General features: G+C 39.4%; 1 protein-coding gene across 1 annotated transcript; it reads left to right on the top strand.

The window, feature by feature from the left end:
• Positions 1 to 529: 529 nt before the first annotated feature.
• Positions 530 to 10753, top strand: LDHB (lactate dehydrogenase B). Its single transcript, XM_009332823.1, has 7 exons — positions 530 to 663; positions 4051 to 4168; positions 4687 to 4860; positions 7045 to 7218; positions 8504 to 8621; positions 9520 to 9643; positions 10410 to 10753. Exons 1-7 carry the CDS (start codon positions 538 to 540, stop codon positions 10575 to 10577), a joined length of 1002 nt encoding a protein of 333 aa, XP_009331098.1. The 5' UTR covers positions 530 to 537; the 3' UTR covers positions 10578 to 10753.
• The last annotated feature ends 5840 nt before the right edge of the window (positions 10754 to 16593 follow it).

Below are 16593 nucleotides of genomic sequence, written 5' to 3'. Positions count from 1 at the left end.
GTGGGTTGAGCGAAGGGAGCCTCGGGGCCGAATGGAAACGAGCTGGGGAAATCCCAGCGGGCTTACTGCTCCCAAACTGGTTCGTGGTTTTGTTACCAGTCCCGCAGCCCTGATGGGCGCTTTGAAGGGAGGTGAACGCCAAAGAGCCATTAACGCGGAAGGTATTTCTGCCTTCTGGGGGAGGCTCTGGAAACGCTGCGAACAGAAGGATGTTCTGTTACATGCTGCCAAAATAATCTCTGCCCCCCCCTTCAGCCCTTTCTGGGCACCAGCGAATGCAGGGAGGGATGGGAGCCAGAGCCCTGCGGCCAGGGAGGGGTGGGTGGGCTGGTAACTCCTGAGGTGGAAGGAGCCCTGTGAACAAGGGCAGCGTGCTCATGTGCGGCCTTACGTAAAACCGCTCTCAGCAGCGACTCGCAGCACTTACATTGGCAAGTTTCCAGCTGTGGCAGATGACCTCTTCAATTCAGAGCGTGCATTTTGGTTCTCTTTGGCTTGCTTTGAGCAAAATCTCTCTGTCTTTCCTTGCAGAACACCATGGCTACTCTCAAGGAGAAGCTGATGACCCCAGTTGCTGCGGCAACCACGGTCCCGAACAACAAGATAACCGTTGTGGGAGTTGGACAGGTTGGGATGGCCTGTGCTATCAGCATCCTTGGAAAGGTATGGCTCAAGGATGTGGCGTTCAAGTTCCCACTGCTGTAATGTTCTGCACTGCCTGTTTGTCTTGGCAAACGGTGGGAAATTTGGTAGGTTAATACAGGAATGAATCATAAGCAAGCAGTGACCTACGCTGTTCGTGCAAGGCTGAGCTCCCCATTCAGTTTCTCCTTGTTCTCTCACCTTTCCATCTGTGCTTAGCAATAAATCTCTCATTAGGCAGAGTTGTTTTGCAGGCTGCTGGGAAAATGGAGTGAGCAATGGCTCTGAAGCCCCTGCCAAACTTTTCTTTCTCGTTTTAATTTTCTTATTCTTCCACAACAAAGCTGGAGCTTGCTTGGTGGGAGAGCTCCTCTGGGCAAAGAATGTGGACAGAGCAGAAATCCATGTGAAATAGGGGATAGGAATCAGAATGGTGCATGTTTGCTTTTTATTCTTTTAATGCATATGTGCTGCAATAACTGAAAACACTGCTGTCCCCTTCAGTAAGATTCTTTATTTCTCCTAAGACCTTATTGCTTAGTTATGACTTCATTGTTTCCAGAGAGGTTTTAGCTAGTTTTCCAAAAACTAAAAACAGAGGGCTTGACTTAGAGGTTATTCTGTCTTTTCCTGTTTCCGGGCTTTTCTAGGCAAATCTCATGTTGCGGTCTTTGAGCAAAGCAAAGGCTTATTATGCAATAAGGATCTCTGTACTTTGCCCTTTGTTTTTAGAGAATATTGTGAATGTGTTAAATTTGATTCCTCTCCTGCTGTTTTTTTGAAAAGACAAATGGGAGCTGCAGATCTTTTTTTAAAAGAAGGCGTAAGCAGATATGCCCTACCCATTTGCAGGGGCAGATCTTAAATCAAGTAGCTCACAGATCAAAAATCTTGCATGTACTACCACACTAGCTGTATCTTATTTGGAGATGTTCCTTCCTCTACCTGTTACTTTGAGGATGCATGTTTTAAAGTACTGTGTTTTTAATCGTCAAAAAAATTTTTAAGACTTGCTGATATTCATGAGCCTTGTGAGCAAGAAAAACTGACAGTAAGAAAAGGCCACAGTGAAACTAAAGTACTGATGTGAAAGTAACAAATGGTTTTAGAAACTATTTAACTAAAGGAAAAATTTAATGGAAAAACGATGACAGTTCACTTTGAGTTTTTGTATTTATATTTTTTTAAGCAAATGTTTGCCTCTTGTGATCTGAACTCACTTGTTTTTGAAGGAGTACTGTAACCTGTAAGGTTGGCAGTGAGGGAGTTGGGTGAAGTTACTGTGAACTTCAGTACAATCCAGCATTCATCTGTGTTTAATACGCTGCTCTAAGCAGGATCAAATTGTGCTTTCAGAAATCTAGGCACAAAGTTTTACTGTTAATGAGTTGTATGCACCAAACCCAGAGTAAAAACTGGTTTTAAAATTTTCAAGCTTGGATTATGGCATGAAGCTTACTGCAGCCAGATTTCTGCTCTCTCTTATTATCTCACAAGTATAAGCTGCAGTATAAAACATTTTTATAATGAAACTATCTGATTCTTGTCACTGGATTAGATGTGGCTTTGACTTGTACAAGATGGTTGGCTCCCCAAGGTGTCTTTTTGTTAAATCATGGCATAAAATTTCGTACTTAGTTTCCTATACTTTAATAGATGGCTTTGAATTTTGTAAAATTAAACAGTGTGATAATACTGATTTCAGTTTACTGGTGTTATATTTAATATAAATTTGAATGACATTGAAATGTCCATGTTGGTTATTTTTAGCTCCCTCTCAATTAGAAACAAGTCACTGGTGTTGCCATATTGTTTTAGAAATGGAAACATCTCCACAGTCACAAGTCAGCTGTTTCCAATGAGAATATTTTGAGCTGCATTTGGTGATTGTGTAGACCTCATTCCTGTGAGTGCTAATAATGAGCTGAACTCTTCTCTAGGCAACACTAATGCAAATTAATGAAATTAGTCATTGGAGTTATTCCAGGTGCTGCTCTCCTGTTTCAGTGAGAACTGGCTCCTTGAACCTGCTGTGTCTGGTGAATATTGGTTGCAAGGTCTAGACTGAAAGTCCCAATTGTTAGACTGTGTATAAATCTATCCATAATCACATGTGCACACATTCTTCTTTCAAACATTGATTACACGAACTTCTTGGTTTAACACCAGTGACTTCAGTTAGGGATACTTTTTCATAATGTTTAAATAACTGAGACTTTAATTTTACCCTGCAGACTTATTTTGAGAACAGAGCAAGTGCAGATATAGATTCTTATGGTTTTCCTTCAGCAGTTGATCAAATTAGTTGTGAAAGGAAACAATGCAGGAAAGCAGTAAACTCTAACATGATTTTAAAGTATGAAATAAAAAACTTAAATATGCCTGCTGTTAAATAGATTTTTTTCAACAGGAAAAATAGTGCATATTGTTGCTGCATGTTTAAAGTAGTTTAGTTGATGCTAATAATATTTCCATGTGAAGTAATGAGTTACCTTTTTATATAAAAGTAAACAAAGAAGCTTGCTTGCAGTAATATTTTTCAATAGCACAAAAATGGCTTAACTGCTTTCAAAGAGGGTGTAGATACCTAGGAAAATAGAGAAGTAGTAATTTGAATCACAGTGTAATTTACTGAATGATAAGCCTACTATACTTAAAGTATAGTAGAACTTACAAGGGTAGTAACCACTTCTGTCAAAAGGCAGTAAGACTTTGCATTATAGTAGAATGCCTTTTTCTTCCACCCCCATATTTCACTGTTCTCCTATTCTGAGACTATATGACATTATCTCCCAACTTAACCTGTCTGGACAACAAGCATATGTGGTTAAATCTGTTCTGCAAAGTAAATATAATGTAGTAGCTCTAGTAGAGAAAAATCAGGTAAAGAATCTGTTTCTTCTTGATACATTTTAGTATTGAGGAAAATAAGTCTGTTCCCATTCTGGTTTTTGTGAAATGAATTGGCTGAAGGAATCTTATAAGAATACTTACCTGATAATTGTGGTGTGTTGTATTAGGTATTTAAATATTTAAAATAGGGCTATTTGCTGGATAGATTTAGAGGGTTTGTTATGAGTCTGAAAAATGCAACTTTTTTCCTAAGATAATAACTAAATCATGAAGTGCCTTACTAGCAAAGGGTTAGCTGTGCACTCAAACTTCCCACAAATAATACCTTTTTTGAAAAGTCTGAGTTTTATGAACCTGTGCTGTAGTAGTCTCTGACTTTGTTACTGTGAGATACATCAGAGCACCAAGATAGTGCTGTCCTATGGGTTTACCTTTGGAGAAGAGATGCTTTCAGATGTGTAACATGTTATTTAAAATGTAATATAACTCAACTCGGGTAACTTTAAAATGCAAGTTAACTGCTTCATTGATTCCTTCAAATTTTGTTGTTTTCAGGGTCTTTGTGATGAGCTTGCTCTGGTTGATGTTGTGGAAGACAAACTAAAAGGAGAAATGATGGATCTGCAGCATGGGAGCTTGTTCCTTCACACTCACAAAATTGTGGCAGACAAAGGTGAACCTCGGCTTTTATTTAATGCTGATATTCTGTGAATCTGCTTAATAGTGGAGCATTAGTTGTGTAATCCTAAAGATCTCTAAGGATTTGATATTGAAAAGTTAAAGTATATGAATTGGGGTGAGAGTTCAAGATGAACACCATAACAATGGGAGTTGCTTTTAATCTGGGCTTTCTCTTCCACCTCTAATGGCCCCTCTACAGTTTTGGGCTTGTTGAATAGAACAGATTTTAATGAAACTCTAGTACCTCTTTGATGTAGAAGATATAGTATTGTTATTTGGATAGTGGAAATGAGATTCAGAGGGGTTGAATGTACTTTCAAGACCCACGTGTTGATATATCAGGACAATGTAAGAGATGGTGCTGGCTTTTATATTGATGTCTCATGTTTTTTGCATTTGAATGTATGCACAGTGGAGAAACTACCTGTAATACTTGTATGAACACAATGCTATTGAAATTAGTGGTAAGTCTATTTAACATTCTATCTTCTTCCCCATGCTCTGTTGTAGACTATACTGTCACAGCCAACTCCAAGATTGTGGTAGTAACTGCAGGAGTTCGTCAGCAAGAGGGGGAGAGTCGTCTCAACCTGGTTCAGAGGAATGTGAATGTCTTCAAATTCATCATTCCTCAAATCATCAAATACAGCCCCAACTGTACCATCCTGGTGGTTTCCAACCCAGGTAAGGCAATCTTTTCCTAGAACACTTACAAATTCTATTTGTCAGTGAACTAGTGTTTTATTCTATTAATCTTTTCAACTACAAATTGAATGTTGAAAATTAATAGCTTTGTGTGGACATCTGCCATGTAGTTGCTAACAGCAGAATATAAAAAAATACTCTGTACTTTCTGATTCTGAATAAGTTTTTATTCAGAACTTCTGATGGTGTCCACATTTTAAAAGCATGCCTTGTGGTAAATACTTCGGTTCTTTACATACTTTGGCTTAAGTAGTAGGTACTTTAATTTAATTTTAATTTTAATCTCTAAAGGAGACATCTATTTTGCTTTTAAATTGTTTGTAAATCATAACTTTCTCCTGTGTCAGGATATGATATGGCTATTTTTCAGGATGGAGAACTTACCCTATAGTCTTGGCTATACTTTCAGGAAAAGGAATTTGCATGCTGAAGCCTATGGTGTGGGAAAGGCTAACTACTACATAGTTCAGTTAGATTAGAAAAGACTTAAGTTACAACTGATCACACATTTGTGTGCTCACTTGCAAGCATCTCATTGCACTGGGACAGTTTGGATATTTGAATGTCTAAAGCTAACTGTAAACATTCTGATATGCTTTGTAGGGTGTCTCTGCCTTTGCTTGATTCAACATCTGAGTGAAGCCATTACTACAGAGCCCTGGCAATGAAGTGACACTGCTTTTAAAGATAACTTGGCAGAGTCAAAACAGTGCATGTAAAGCTAGCAACTCAGCTGGTGGCTGAGTAACTAGCTGGTGTACAATTAGTATTACTGAATACTAGTGTACTGAGCAAGTGGCTACTGTGCAAGTACAATAACTTATGGCAATTTTAAACACTTATCTAAAAATCTAACTGAGTTAAAGTTCAAATTGTTCTTGTTCTAGCAAGGCTGAATTCGAACTATAGGCTTCTCTCCAGCAGAGCAGCTGCAGGAGGAGAATTTCATGTTGCTTTTTCAGAATTATTTTTATAATGCTCTGTTTTCTCAATGTGTGGAATTTTGTTCACTAGTCTTAATAGTGGAAGCTATTGTGAGTCCATTAGAAGGGAATTCAGGGTTGCTGGAGCTTCAGGGGTGCCTACTGCATATGTGTTGGTGTGTGACCTTGATGTCCTTCCCTGTTTAACTTACCCAGATCTGTCTAGGCTCTAACTTGGATAGCACTGTCCACAGCCTGTCCTGGGTGGATGTACTGCAGGCAAATGATGAGATTACAAAGCAGCACTCAAAGTCTGGGTGCATGTCTCAGCACCTGACTTGAAAGCCACTGTCCAGAGCAAATGTAGTTGTTTGATAGGGAGGTGCTTTCTAGTCTGTACAGATACTGTGATCCTGGCAGAAACTGCCTCAGCTGAAGCTGTAGGTAAACTATGCCTGATGAGCATGCCACTTCTAACAGCAAGGTGTGAACTGTGCTGAGATGACATGCTTTGGTGCCTGAGCAGAGCAAATTATCTATTTCAGATCTATAGACACAAATACATTCCCTCCTGAGAACTGGCTGGCTTTTGGGAGTTTTGGAGCCGTAATTATCGTGGCATGTTTATTATTGTTCTGTTGGATTAGTTTTTCTCTCTACTCTACATACTTCTCTCTGCCCCAACTTAGGTTTTTTTTTCTAAAACTGTATTTTTAGAGCCATGTGCAGCCAAAGCATAGAGCTCATCTGGCTTTTCATGCTGCAGAGGTAATTAGTGCAGAAACTGCTTAATGCACAAATCTGTTTAAGAAAGGAACCTGAAGTAGTTACAACCAAGAAACAGTATGTAAGTCTCAAACATGTTTAATTTTCAATTGCTTTACCTCTTACTGTGATGAAGTGGAAGGTAATGTTACTTCAGGAAACTGCTTGAATGTTTTAGCCGTATGAAGAGTTCAGTCCCAATTCCGGATGCTCTAGGGGTTTAGCTGTGACAAAAGTGCCTCCAATTTTAGCTGGTAGGGTACTAATCTCCAAAGACCTTCCTCAGTTTTTTTTGAACAGTAGGTAGATGGGGCCTAAATTTCAAGCAGTCAGACCCCAGATAGACCTAAAATACTGTGACCAATGAGCCCAACTGTGTTGAGTCCTCCTGGTTGCCTACAGCAAAGTATTTGTTGGAGCATTCTTCTTGGCGTATGTGAATGGCTTAATTTACTATGCATGTTCTTCTTTTCAGTGGATATATTAACCTATGTCACGTGGAAGCTGAGTGGCCTGCCAAGACACCGTGTGATTGGAAGTGGCTGCAATCTAGACACAGCTAGATTTCGCTATCTGATGGCTGAGAGACTTGGTATCCACCCAGCCAGCTGCCATGGCTGGATCTTGGGAGAACATGGTGATTCTAGTGGTAAGGAGCAGTTCTGACCTCCTTGGGAATAAGCAATACAGTGTTAGAGGTTGAGACCTAAGGGGTGTTGCAAAAATCTGAAAGAACAGATGCAGCTGAGCTTGAGTAACTATCAGTTTGCTGTATTTTTATGAAGATTAGAGTGAGACAAGTCCAGGAAATCTAGCTACACATTTTTAATAAGTGACTGCGGCTGTATGATTAAACCCTGAACTGAAAAGGCCAATTTTGTTAGCTAAAGTTGTGTCCTAAAGGCTACAGCTTACTACTTCTGTTTATCCTCAGTTTTTGGAGTATCATAACATAGTCTGTAGCACGGTTCTATGAAAGCAATATTAGCTCTTGTTAGGTCAATGGCAGAGCTTGTTGCAAGTGCTAGAAAAAGCTAGCAATCCAGATTCAGGCTAACAAAATTATCCCTTACCTTATGTTGTGACTTTTCTCCATGCTATTTGAAAGAGAAGATGGTTTTAAAAACATGTGAAATCAAAGAAGCTTATTTGTCTTAATTCAGTTCATGTATTTCAAATCTGAAATGATGCAGCAGAACATCTGTGTAGATTGGTACTGCTTTATATTTTAGTGCTGTGTATTTCTAAGGGAGCCACCTCTTCAGACACTGAACTTTGATCAAATGCAATGGGACATTGATCAACAACGGTATTTACTGAAGCCAGCCCTACACTGTAATGAAAGCAGGGCTTGGCTGAGCATACACACAGCTCATTTTGCTTCAGTGTTACAGCTGCTTTTGCTTTGAAGTAACTAGGAAATTTTAGTTACTTCACAGGAACAGAGAATGAATCTACCTGTAAGCTGCCACTATGAAGGGAGATGCGCAAACTCCTCTTGATATTCCAAGTTTGCATATTGCTGCCCTGTTATTCAGGGAAATAGAAATCTTGAAGGCTAACCGTAATACTGACTAGTGGGACACCAAATACATATTTGCTGCAATTTTTGAGTAAAATTAGTTTTAAAAGGCTGAACAGCTAAGATGTACCTTTTTGCTAGAATTTGAGGTTTCTGACTTCAAAAGTCACCTTTCAAGGACTGAAAGTTCTGTTGTTCATGTGTTGTGATTGACTTATTAAAGTGTCAGTACTAAAATAGTCTCATATTTGACCCCCAGAGTTCTCAGAATTAACTGTAGTTAAATGAAAACTTACCTGCCTCAAACATTATCGTGGTTCTGGCTACTACTACTTTGTTTCTAGTTATCTTAGGAAAAGTGGAGGGGGAGTTGCTAAGTGCTATTGAAACTTATGTCCTTTCTCTGTTACAGTGGCTGTTTGGAGCGGGGTTAATGTGGCAGGCGTTTCTCTCCAGGAGCTGAATCCTGCCATGGGAACTGACAAAGATGGTGAGAACTGGAAGGATCTCCACAAACAAGTGGTTGAAAGGTACAGTGACTTGAGGAATAAGGTGGATATATGTGATGCTGAAAATAGCTAGTCTGCACACTGCCTCCTTGTCACTGCCTCTCCATTCTGCTGCAGCTTTTGTGCCCTTTTATTTAGAGGGTTGCATGGGTAAGTGGAACTACTGGTTTAAACACAGATGCAGGATTTCAGTTGGTAAGCTTTATCCTGCAGTGAGACAAGCTATTGCATAACATACCCACTTTAGTACTGCAGTGCTTAGAGCTGTGTGCACTTGTTTTCTCACAAGTAGCTTCTTAAATGGTTAACTTTGTTCAAAGGGCACAAGACTCTAGGAAAAGGTAGTATGTTTCTGTGAGCAGAGTGTTGGAGTTGATTTAGGGAAAATTTTGTTCATTGACTTAGGGGAAATGTCTAGAGGTAACTAGACGTTGCTAAATCACTTGTCTCACTTGTGAAATAAGGACTATACTGGTATAAAGTGTATGCAGGTGTTGGTTTAAAAAAAACTAGGATGTGTGTAGGTAGTGCATAGCTTTGACTCTAAATGTTTACCTATTCCAAATGCACTCGGAATGATTGTGCCACTGACTTGAATAGAAAACTTGTTCAGTTGTAGGTGTCTATTTTTCTACTTAACACTAAGAACTGTTCATAGATGGAATTTTTCTTTTCAGCTAATCCTGTGAGAACAATAGGGCTTCTTTATTATACATATGGGATAACGTAGACTTTTATACTTTATCCTCTATTGCTGAAGTACGTAATTCTTACTTTGACATTTTAATTCCAGAACTTACAATATGTCACAGGAGTTCCAGATTTTTTTAAATGGGGAACATTCATTCATCTTAAGACGTAGCATTCAGACAGTGTCTTGAAGACATTTTAATGCAACTGTATTTCAATATTTCCTTAGTGCCTATGAGGTAATCAGACTTAAGGGATACACAAACTGGGCCATTGGCCTTAGTGTTGCTGAACTCTGTGAGACCATGCTGAAGAACTTGTGCCGGGTTCATTCAGTCTCAACACTGGTAAAGGTAAGAAATGGTGGCTAATTGGATGTTCTAGTTCATCTTGTTAAGGAAAAGCTAAATAGTCTCAATTAGCAAGATGCTGAACAAAGGAAACTTTGTAAAAGACTAGATGGAATTTAAAATGGGAGCTTACTATTGCAATTTTTTCTAGTCTGACCTCTTAGCCTACCCTTGTCACAAGTATGGAGCTGAAACTAAGCTCTCTGTACTCTACCCAATGTTGTACTACCCTTGTGTAAAGTTTGCCATGTGTGGCATGCAGATTCATTAAAAGGAAGTTTCAGTGCAAAAACAGAAAACTTCATGGAGGCCCAGCTGTGATTCCATGAACTACTGCCTAGCAAAGGTGCTAGGGGAGAGAGCTATATACTTTTATAGCTGGTATAACTGGCTGCATCTTGTCTGCACCAGCTGTATAACCTCTAGTGCAGCAAGGACTCTGAGCAGGCTGAACTTACTGCTCCCTCTATAGTATGAAAAAAGACCTGCCCTAATCCTGTGTCTTTGAATTTTGTCAGCTGCTTGCTGTATATAAATGAGGGTTTTGGAGGTGGGGTTTCTGAAATCAACCATCTCAGTATTGCCAATCACTTGGTCTGAAACAGCTCTGCACTTTTTCTCAAATACATTGTGACTGAAAACTGAATCTTCTGCAGGCTTCAAAATTATAAAAGTCTTAAGCTCTGCTCTCAAAGGCTTCCTGCTATATAAACTAAAAGCAGATCTGAGGTGTGATGGTTTCATGTCTGAGTGATCTCTTTTGTGGCAGGGCATGTATGGCATTGAGAACGAGGTCTTCTTGAGCCTTCCTTCTGTCCTAAGTGCCTCGGGATTGACAAGTGTGATCAACCAAAAGCTGAAGGATGATGAAGTGGCTCAGCTGAAGAAGAGTGCAGATACATTGTGGAACATCCAGAAAGATCTCAAAGATATGTAACTCATGATTCCAGCAACAGAAAAACAGCATGTTGTATGCACATATGGGCTCTGCCCACTATACATCTCCATAGTTAACATCTAATGCTCTTCCAGACTGAGCTTTGTCCACAATAGCTAAACTTATGCTTGCTGTAACGCACAGACCTTACGAACAAATAAAGCAACTTTCATGCATATTGTTGTCCTAGTGACTTATTTCCAGTACTTAAATTATCTAGCTTACTCTGGCATTCTCCTTTAATGTTTGCTACAGACTACATAAAGTGTAGACACCCATGTCCCTTCAAAAGGTTAGAAACAATGTAGTAATCACTAGTGGTGGGATTTCACTAATACAACTTTACTGGAAGCCTTTTCTGTATGATTTAGTTTTAATCCAGAGGCTGACTAAGTGCAGTTCATTCCTAGACTTGTTTCTCATACAGTGCTTCCTTTTTTTTAAAATATTTTTTACTGATGGGTAGAGGAAATGGAATAGGGATCTGCTCCTGGGCCACCTGCCAAAAATATGCCAACATGAAAATTCTGTATGCCACTGGCCTAGAAAAAGGGTCATGTAGATCCTTTTCTCTTCTGGAGTCAATTCTTGCCTGTTATTGGTATCTAGTTTTCATAATGTTTAGAACAAACAAGATTCTTTTCTATCTGATTACCAAAATCCAAGGGGTTTTTTAGAGTTAGACTGGAATCCCATGGTAATCTTGTTTACAGAACAAGTCAAATTGGGCCTTAATCTCTAAATTTCAGCATGATTGTTTCATAAGTGCTTATACTTGGTGGGGGGAGAACAGATTTTTAAAAAAAATCCCAAAGTTTTATTTCTTAATCACTTACAGTTATGGAGTAGATTTTAACCATAAAATAGCCAGTACTTGCTTGACATGCTTAGAACTGCTCAACCTAAATGTCCAGGGGACAAAGAGTATCAAATCCATCTGTCTTGTATGATAATTCAGGGGCCTGCAAGTCTTGTTTCATAACAAATGGTCTGAGACTAAGTTGGAGCAATTAAGAGGCCTTTTCTAGCTCTGTTAAAATGCTTCGAGTAGTGGACTAAAACACTTTCACAAGCAAGTAGCTTAATTCTTGTAGTTAAAGATCATGCAAATCCTGTCATATTGCAAGATAACTGCTATCCTGTGATTTAGTAAGTATCAGTAGTTATTGAAATATGTATGGGATGCTGGTGACAGCATTATTTGCAAAGGGTATGCCAGCAAGACCTTAGGAGATGTTTTATTCTCTGTCGCAGTCTAAATGCCAAGACTTCTTTACTGATAGGAGAGGAAAAATGGTAGTCTCTGCTTTCATAAGTCAGTGTGGAGATCTTACTGGAAGGCTTTCCACACCTGAATAGATTAGCCTAAGTTCCTACTAAGAACTGTTCATCATCAACTGTCATGAGGTAAATGGCATAAGCTGCTGCTGTTTGCAGAATGTACCTGTCAGCAGTTTTCAGCTGAGCACATTTAGCTGTCTACCTTGCACAGTTCCTTGCTTTGTTCTTACTATGTTCTCAGTTAATGAAATAATTCAAAGCTATGTTGTCGGACATTATCTTGCAGGATTCTTGAGAGTGATGTGCATGAAGAGGCATCAGTTGTCTTAGAGGACAGGGAGTGGGCCCTTTTCCCTTCTGAGAGTGAATCTTGATTTTTTTAAAGATCACTCAGCTACAATAAAACTGGGGTTTGTGCCTGATTGCATCAGTGTGCATTCCTCACCCATTAAAGTGTAGGGTCATACCTTGTTCTGTGGTCAGCAAACCGAGACCCAAAGTAGGTTGGGATGTCTTGAAAGGACCATGGTAATCAGTGCCAGAGCTGGGAAGCTACTATCACCTTGTGTCTGTCAACTACTCCTTCAATCCCCTCTGAGTCCACAGAGGGTTTTTTTTGTTAGTGATTATAGACTCAACAGCAGCACAAGATCTTTTTGCCTAGACATGAAGCAACCGGAAAGCTAATAACAATCACTACTATAAACAAGTGTGGTCTGTTACAAAAAAAGAGTGGATACAGCTGAAGGACTGAGGAAAGCACATTGGTTTGCATGATGAGCGCTTTTCTTAGTGCATCAGCAGCCTCGCTGTACCAACTTCTACTTTTGGGGAGATGATGTCATAAAGGAAAATTCTAAGAAATTTGAAAAACAATGAAGTGGCCTTGTGGATGTTATGGGGGATTGGTTCAAAATTGTTAAATAGGAATGAGTATCTCAGGCTAGAGGATTTCAAGATTTTATAAATAGGCTCTTCAGCTTGTATTTTGCATTCACTGATGTTTGTAAGCCCTGCACAAGTACATCAATTATACTGGGAGTCTTATGCAATCTTTCATCTTCATTGCAGTCGCGTGGCTGTAGAATAGCTTCCCTATGTATGCTTATACAACATCAGCCTATCACTTTCTGTTGCTTGGAGTCTATCCATAATATAGTCTTATATCAACCATATAAATTCCTTAATAACTGTATTGCCATAGTACTTTATCTCTAAAAGATATCCGTGGGTGTTTTTCTGAACGTAATAGACTCATGTTTATCTTGTATATGCTTTGTTTGTACAGCCCATTGATACATGAACTTTGTTCTTGCTTAGCCCATGAAAGGCAATACAGGTTTTTAACCACATTCCTACATGTCAAGAGATGCCTTTGTCACTCCTTAGTCTAACAGAAAACATTGTGGTGCTGTTGGACAGAGTAGTACAGCCAGTAAGAAGCAGCACAGCAGAACACTTCAGAAAGCACTGAGGACAACTTTCTCGACTCACATGAGGTAAGACCAGAAATGTTATTTTAACTGCTGTAAGGACCTAGACCCCCTTGCATTTTCAAGTATACAGGCTACAGAATAGAAAGTTGGTCTGACTACCCTGCAAATGTCAGACAAGCGACAAGCAGATACTGACAGACAACACAGAGAGGAGGGATACTACTGGCATGGCTGTGCCAGAGGACCAGAACTCAGTCCTCTGAGTTACACTCAGCCTTGGATATATGGTATTACCACTGTATTTGTATCACAGCTTTCCGAAGAAATGTACGTGAAGGAGAGAGAGCTTGAGTTTTCCACTTGCACTTCCAGAGCATTGAGATAAATGAGTAGCATCCTTTGCTTTTTTATCAGTCTGCATAGGAACTGTGTGCAAGCTTAGTAGAACAACAGTGCTGTTAGTGGTAATCACCCATCACCCAAGCAAGAGGTAGGCTTGTTCTGAGCTCAGATGTAGTGTTAAATCAGCTGCTTTTTTAGTAGTCAAAGGATAAAAATGGGGCAGGGAATTGAAGGCAGGTTTAAACAGTGAAATAGTGTTAAAAAGAACATGTAGGTGTAGAGCGATGGAAATGTTTTACATATATATTTTGCTAGACTAGTAGTGCTTGTATGACTTTCATACCAGCTAACTTAGAACGGTGTTTCGTAATAAATAGGTGACTTGTGTCTTACGTTCCTCACAGAGTTCCTGTTACTATTGTGTTTACGCACTTCATGTCAGCCTTGTGCTGCAGAGAAATGCTGTTTTCCCCAATTTACAGATATAAATCAGGGTAATTAAGCCACAAATTCTCAGTGGAATGTAGATGCTGAATTCTCACTGATGTCAGTGCGACCAGGAGCCCAAACCCATTTAAGAGTCAGATCCTTATATTGTGCTCCAGACTGACACAATGCCACAGTGTAATGGGCTCTCAGGGCAATGTCTAATTTGGGGCATTTCTTCTATGAACAGTTCTCCTCTAATGCATGTCTGTGAATCCAGCCTTATGTAAGTCAAAACTTTCAAAGCTTTTCGGAGAGTACAGTAGCCAGGGTCTTCCTAAAATCCACACCAATCACTGTGATGTACTACGTTTTTATAAACGGTTCCCGAGATACCATTGCTACGTGAGTCATTATTCTGTGCAAGCAAAGGAGTTGTGCAAATAATTAACTTAAACTGGTCTATTGGAGAGGTCAGATTCAGGAGGGCTGGATTTGCTCAGTGTCTGAAATGAATAATTTACCTGCAAACATAAGCAACAAAGCAGTCTGGCCCAGGCAGTGGCTATGCAAAGTAAGATTTCGGAGTAAATATTTTCTCCCTTATGCTCTCCTCTTTAATAGCTCTTCAACATTATTTAGACATGTTTACACATTCAATATCTGAGGTAAAAAGTCCAGAAAATTTGTCAAAATAGCATGAAGGTGGATTCCTACCAGCATTGATTTCTGGAAGGGAATATTCATAATTCTTGCTCTGTGAGATGTGCTAAATGAAAATACAAAGGAAAGAAAAAAGATATTTTGCTTGAGATACAGTTTTCTCTGTGCTGCTAATTCTGTATTTCAGACAATAAGACAGAAATGCAATGATTTCCAAAGTCTCTGTTCATTCAGCAGTCTCCACCAGTAGTAGATACTGGAATACTCTCCCAGTATCACTGGGCATCAGGTATGATTACCATGTCTAAGAATCACATCGAACTCATTTTCCTACCCACATATGACAACAGAGTAGTCGCTGATAATTTAAGACTGAAGATCAGTCTGGAAGAGTATTTGTTGACCTTCTGTTCATTTTACTGAGTTTGTTTTTCCCATAGCAAATTGTTATGCAGTAGAAGGAAATAAATATTTTTTAAATGACTTCTGTACTAGGGTGATTCTGAATACTGCAGTTTTGGGGGTTTTTTTTGAAAGATAAAAGTCAGAAGAAGAATAAACAGAAACATCTCTTTCGACATGTGGTTCTCAAACAGACAGAAAAGAAGTTAAGACCACAGTCACCTTAGATCAAGTGCCTATATTCCACTGAGTAGGATATATGCTTAAGTGGTTTGTTGATCATGGGATAACATGTTTTTTAAATCCTTACTATACTGAAAGATCCTTACTATACTTACATAGCAGAATGAATGGAAATGCCTCTTTCAGCACTACACCTGTGAGTTTGCAGCATAGTCTTTCAAAGCATAGAAACCTTTGTTTGCAGCCAGTGAAGTAAAATGATGCAGTCCTGGCTACTTGAGGAGATGCAGATAAGCTCTGGGAAGCTGAGTTGCCAGCCCTGATAACAATTCCTCCAAGGTCACACAAGATAAAAGAGATGTACTAAGAATTCATACCTAGCCTGAGCTTTTTAACATTTCTAACAAAAAAATCCCAGACCTAAAAGAGTCCCCTTTGATGAGGCAGAAAGGAAGAACAATTATTATGAGAAAAGGAATCACGAGAAAAAGGGAAACTCCCAGAATATTAGGCAAGTGAGGCTTCAGGTCTCTCTGTGATTACCACTTGCAGTCAAGGAGAAAATACCACAAGTTACACCAACACACTGACAAATCCCCATGCTAAATATGACACAAACACTGTGCTGACCATAGAAAACAAATAAATATCAAAGCAAATATGTGTGCGTATATCTATGAAAGTGTTTGTGTCTTTGTACATGTTTCTGAATTATAGGTGGGGGCATGGCACTGCACAGTAGAAAAGATAGGCAAAACAGTGTATTAGTCTTGCATTTTACTTTTACAAGTTACAGCCACATCAGACATCACACAGAAAATGTTGCTGTTTCTCAGAAATTGTGTTTGCATGTGCCTGTGCATTTATTTCCCAAAAGAACTAGTGGGGTTTTTTCAGTCTCTAATGCCTAGTGCCTGGCTGAAGATACAGAAGGGGAGACTGCTCTCTCAGAGAACGTGGGCTGTATGTCCGCCCTTTGTGAAGAGATCACTTCAGGTGCCTGGGGTGAGGTGACTTAAAAATGGGAACATTCCCAAATCTCTACTCACATGGGAAAATGGCATAAATAATTTGTAGCACAGCTTTTATGCATTTAACAGTCCTGTTCCTCAGAGGGATACTTGGTCATCGTAGCGTTTATTTTAAACTTTAAATAGGATGGTAGCATTCTGATGCTTATCCAAGTTGCAGGATCCAGCTTAGTGGCCAAGCTACCCTGGCATCCTTTTCCAAAACCAGGTCCAAAAGGATTGACATTAAACCTGCCCCTGGCGAATTGGTAT

This window comes from Pygoscelis adeliae, unplaced genomic scaffold, assembly GCF_000699105.1.
Source record: "Pygoscelis adeliae isolate BGI_AS28 unplaced genomic scaffold, ASM69910v1 Scaffold38, whole genome shotgun sequence".
Lineage (NCBI taxonomy): Eukaryota > Metazoa > Chordata > Aves > Sphenisciformes > Spheniscidae > Pygoscelis > Pygoscelis adeliae.
This window is presented reverse-complemented; position numbering and strand designations above follow the sequence as displayed.

Coding starts and splice junctions, on each gene's coding strand:
- LDHB (XM_009332823.1), top strand. CDS start 538: ATGGCTACTCTCAAGGAGAAGCTGATGACCCCAGTTGCTGCGGCAACC. Junction 664..4,050: donor CTATCAGCATCCTTGGAAAG/GTATGGCTCAAG, acceptor TGTTGTTTTCAG/GGTCTTTGTGATGAGCTTGC. Junction 4,861..7,044: donor CCTGGTGGTTTCCAACCCAG/GTAAGGCAATCT, acceptor TCTTCTTTTCAG/TGGATATATTAACCTATGTC.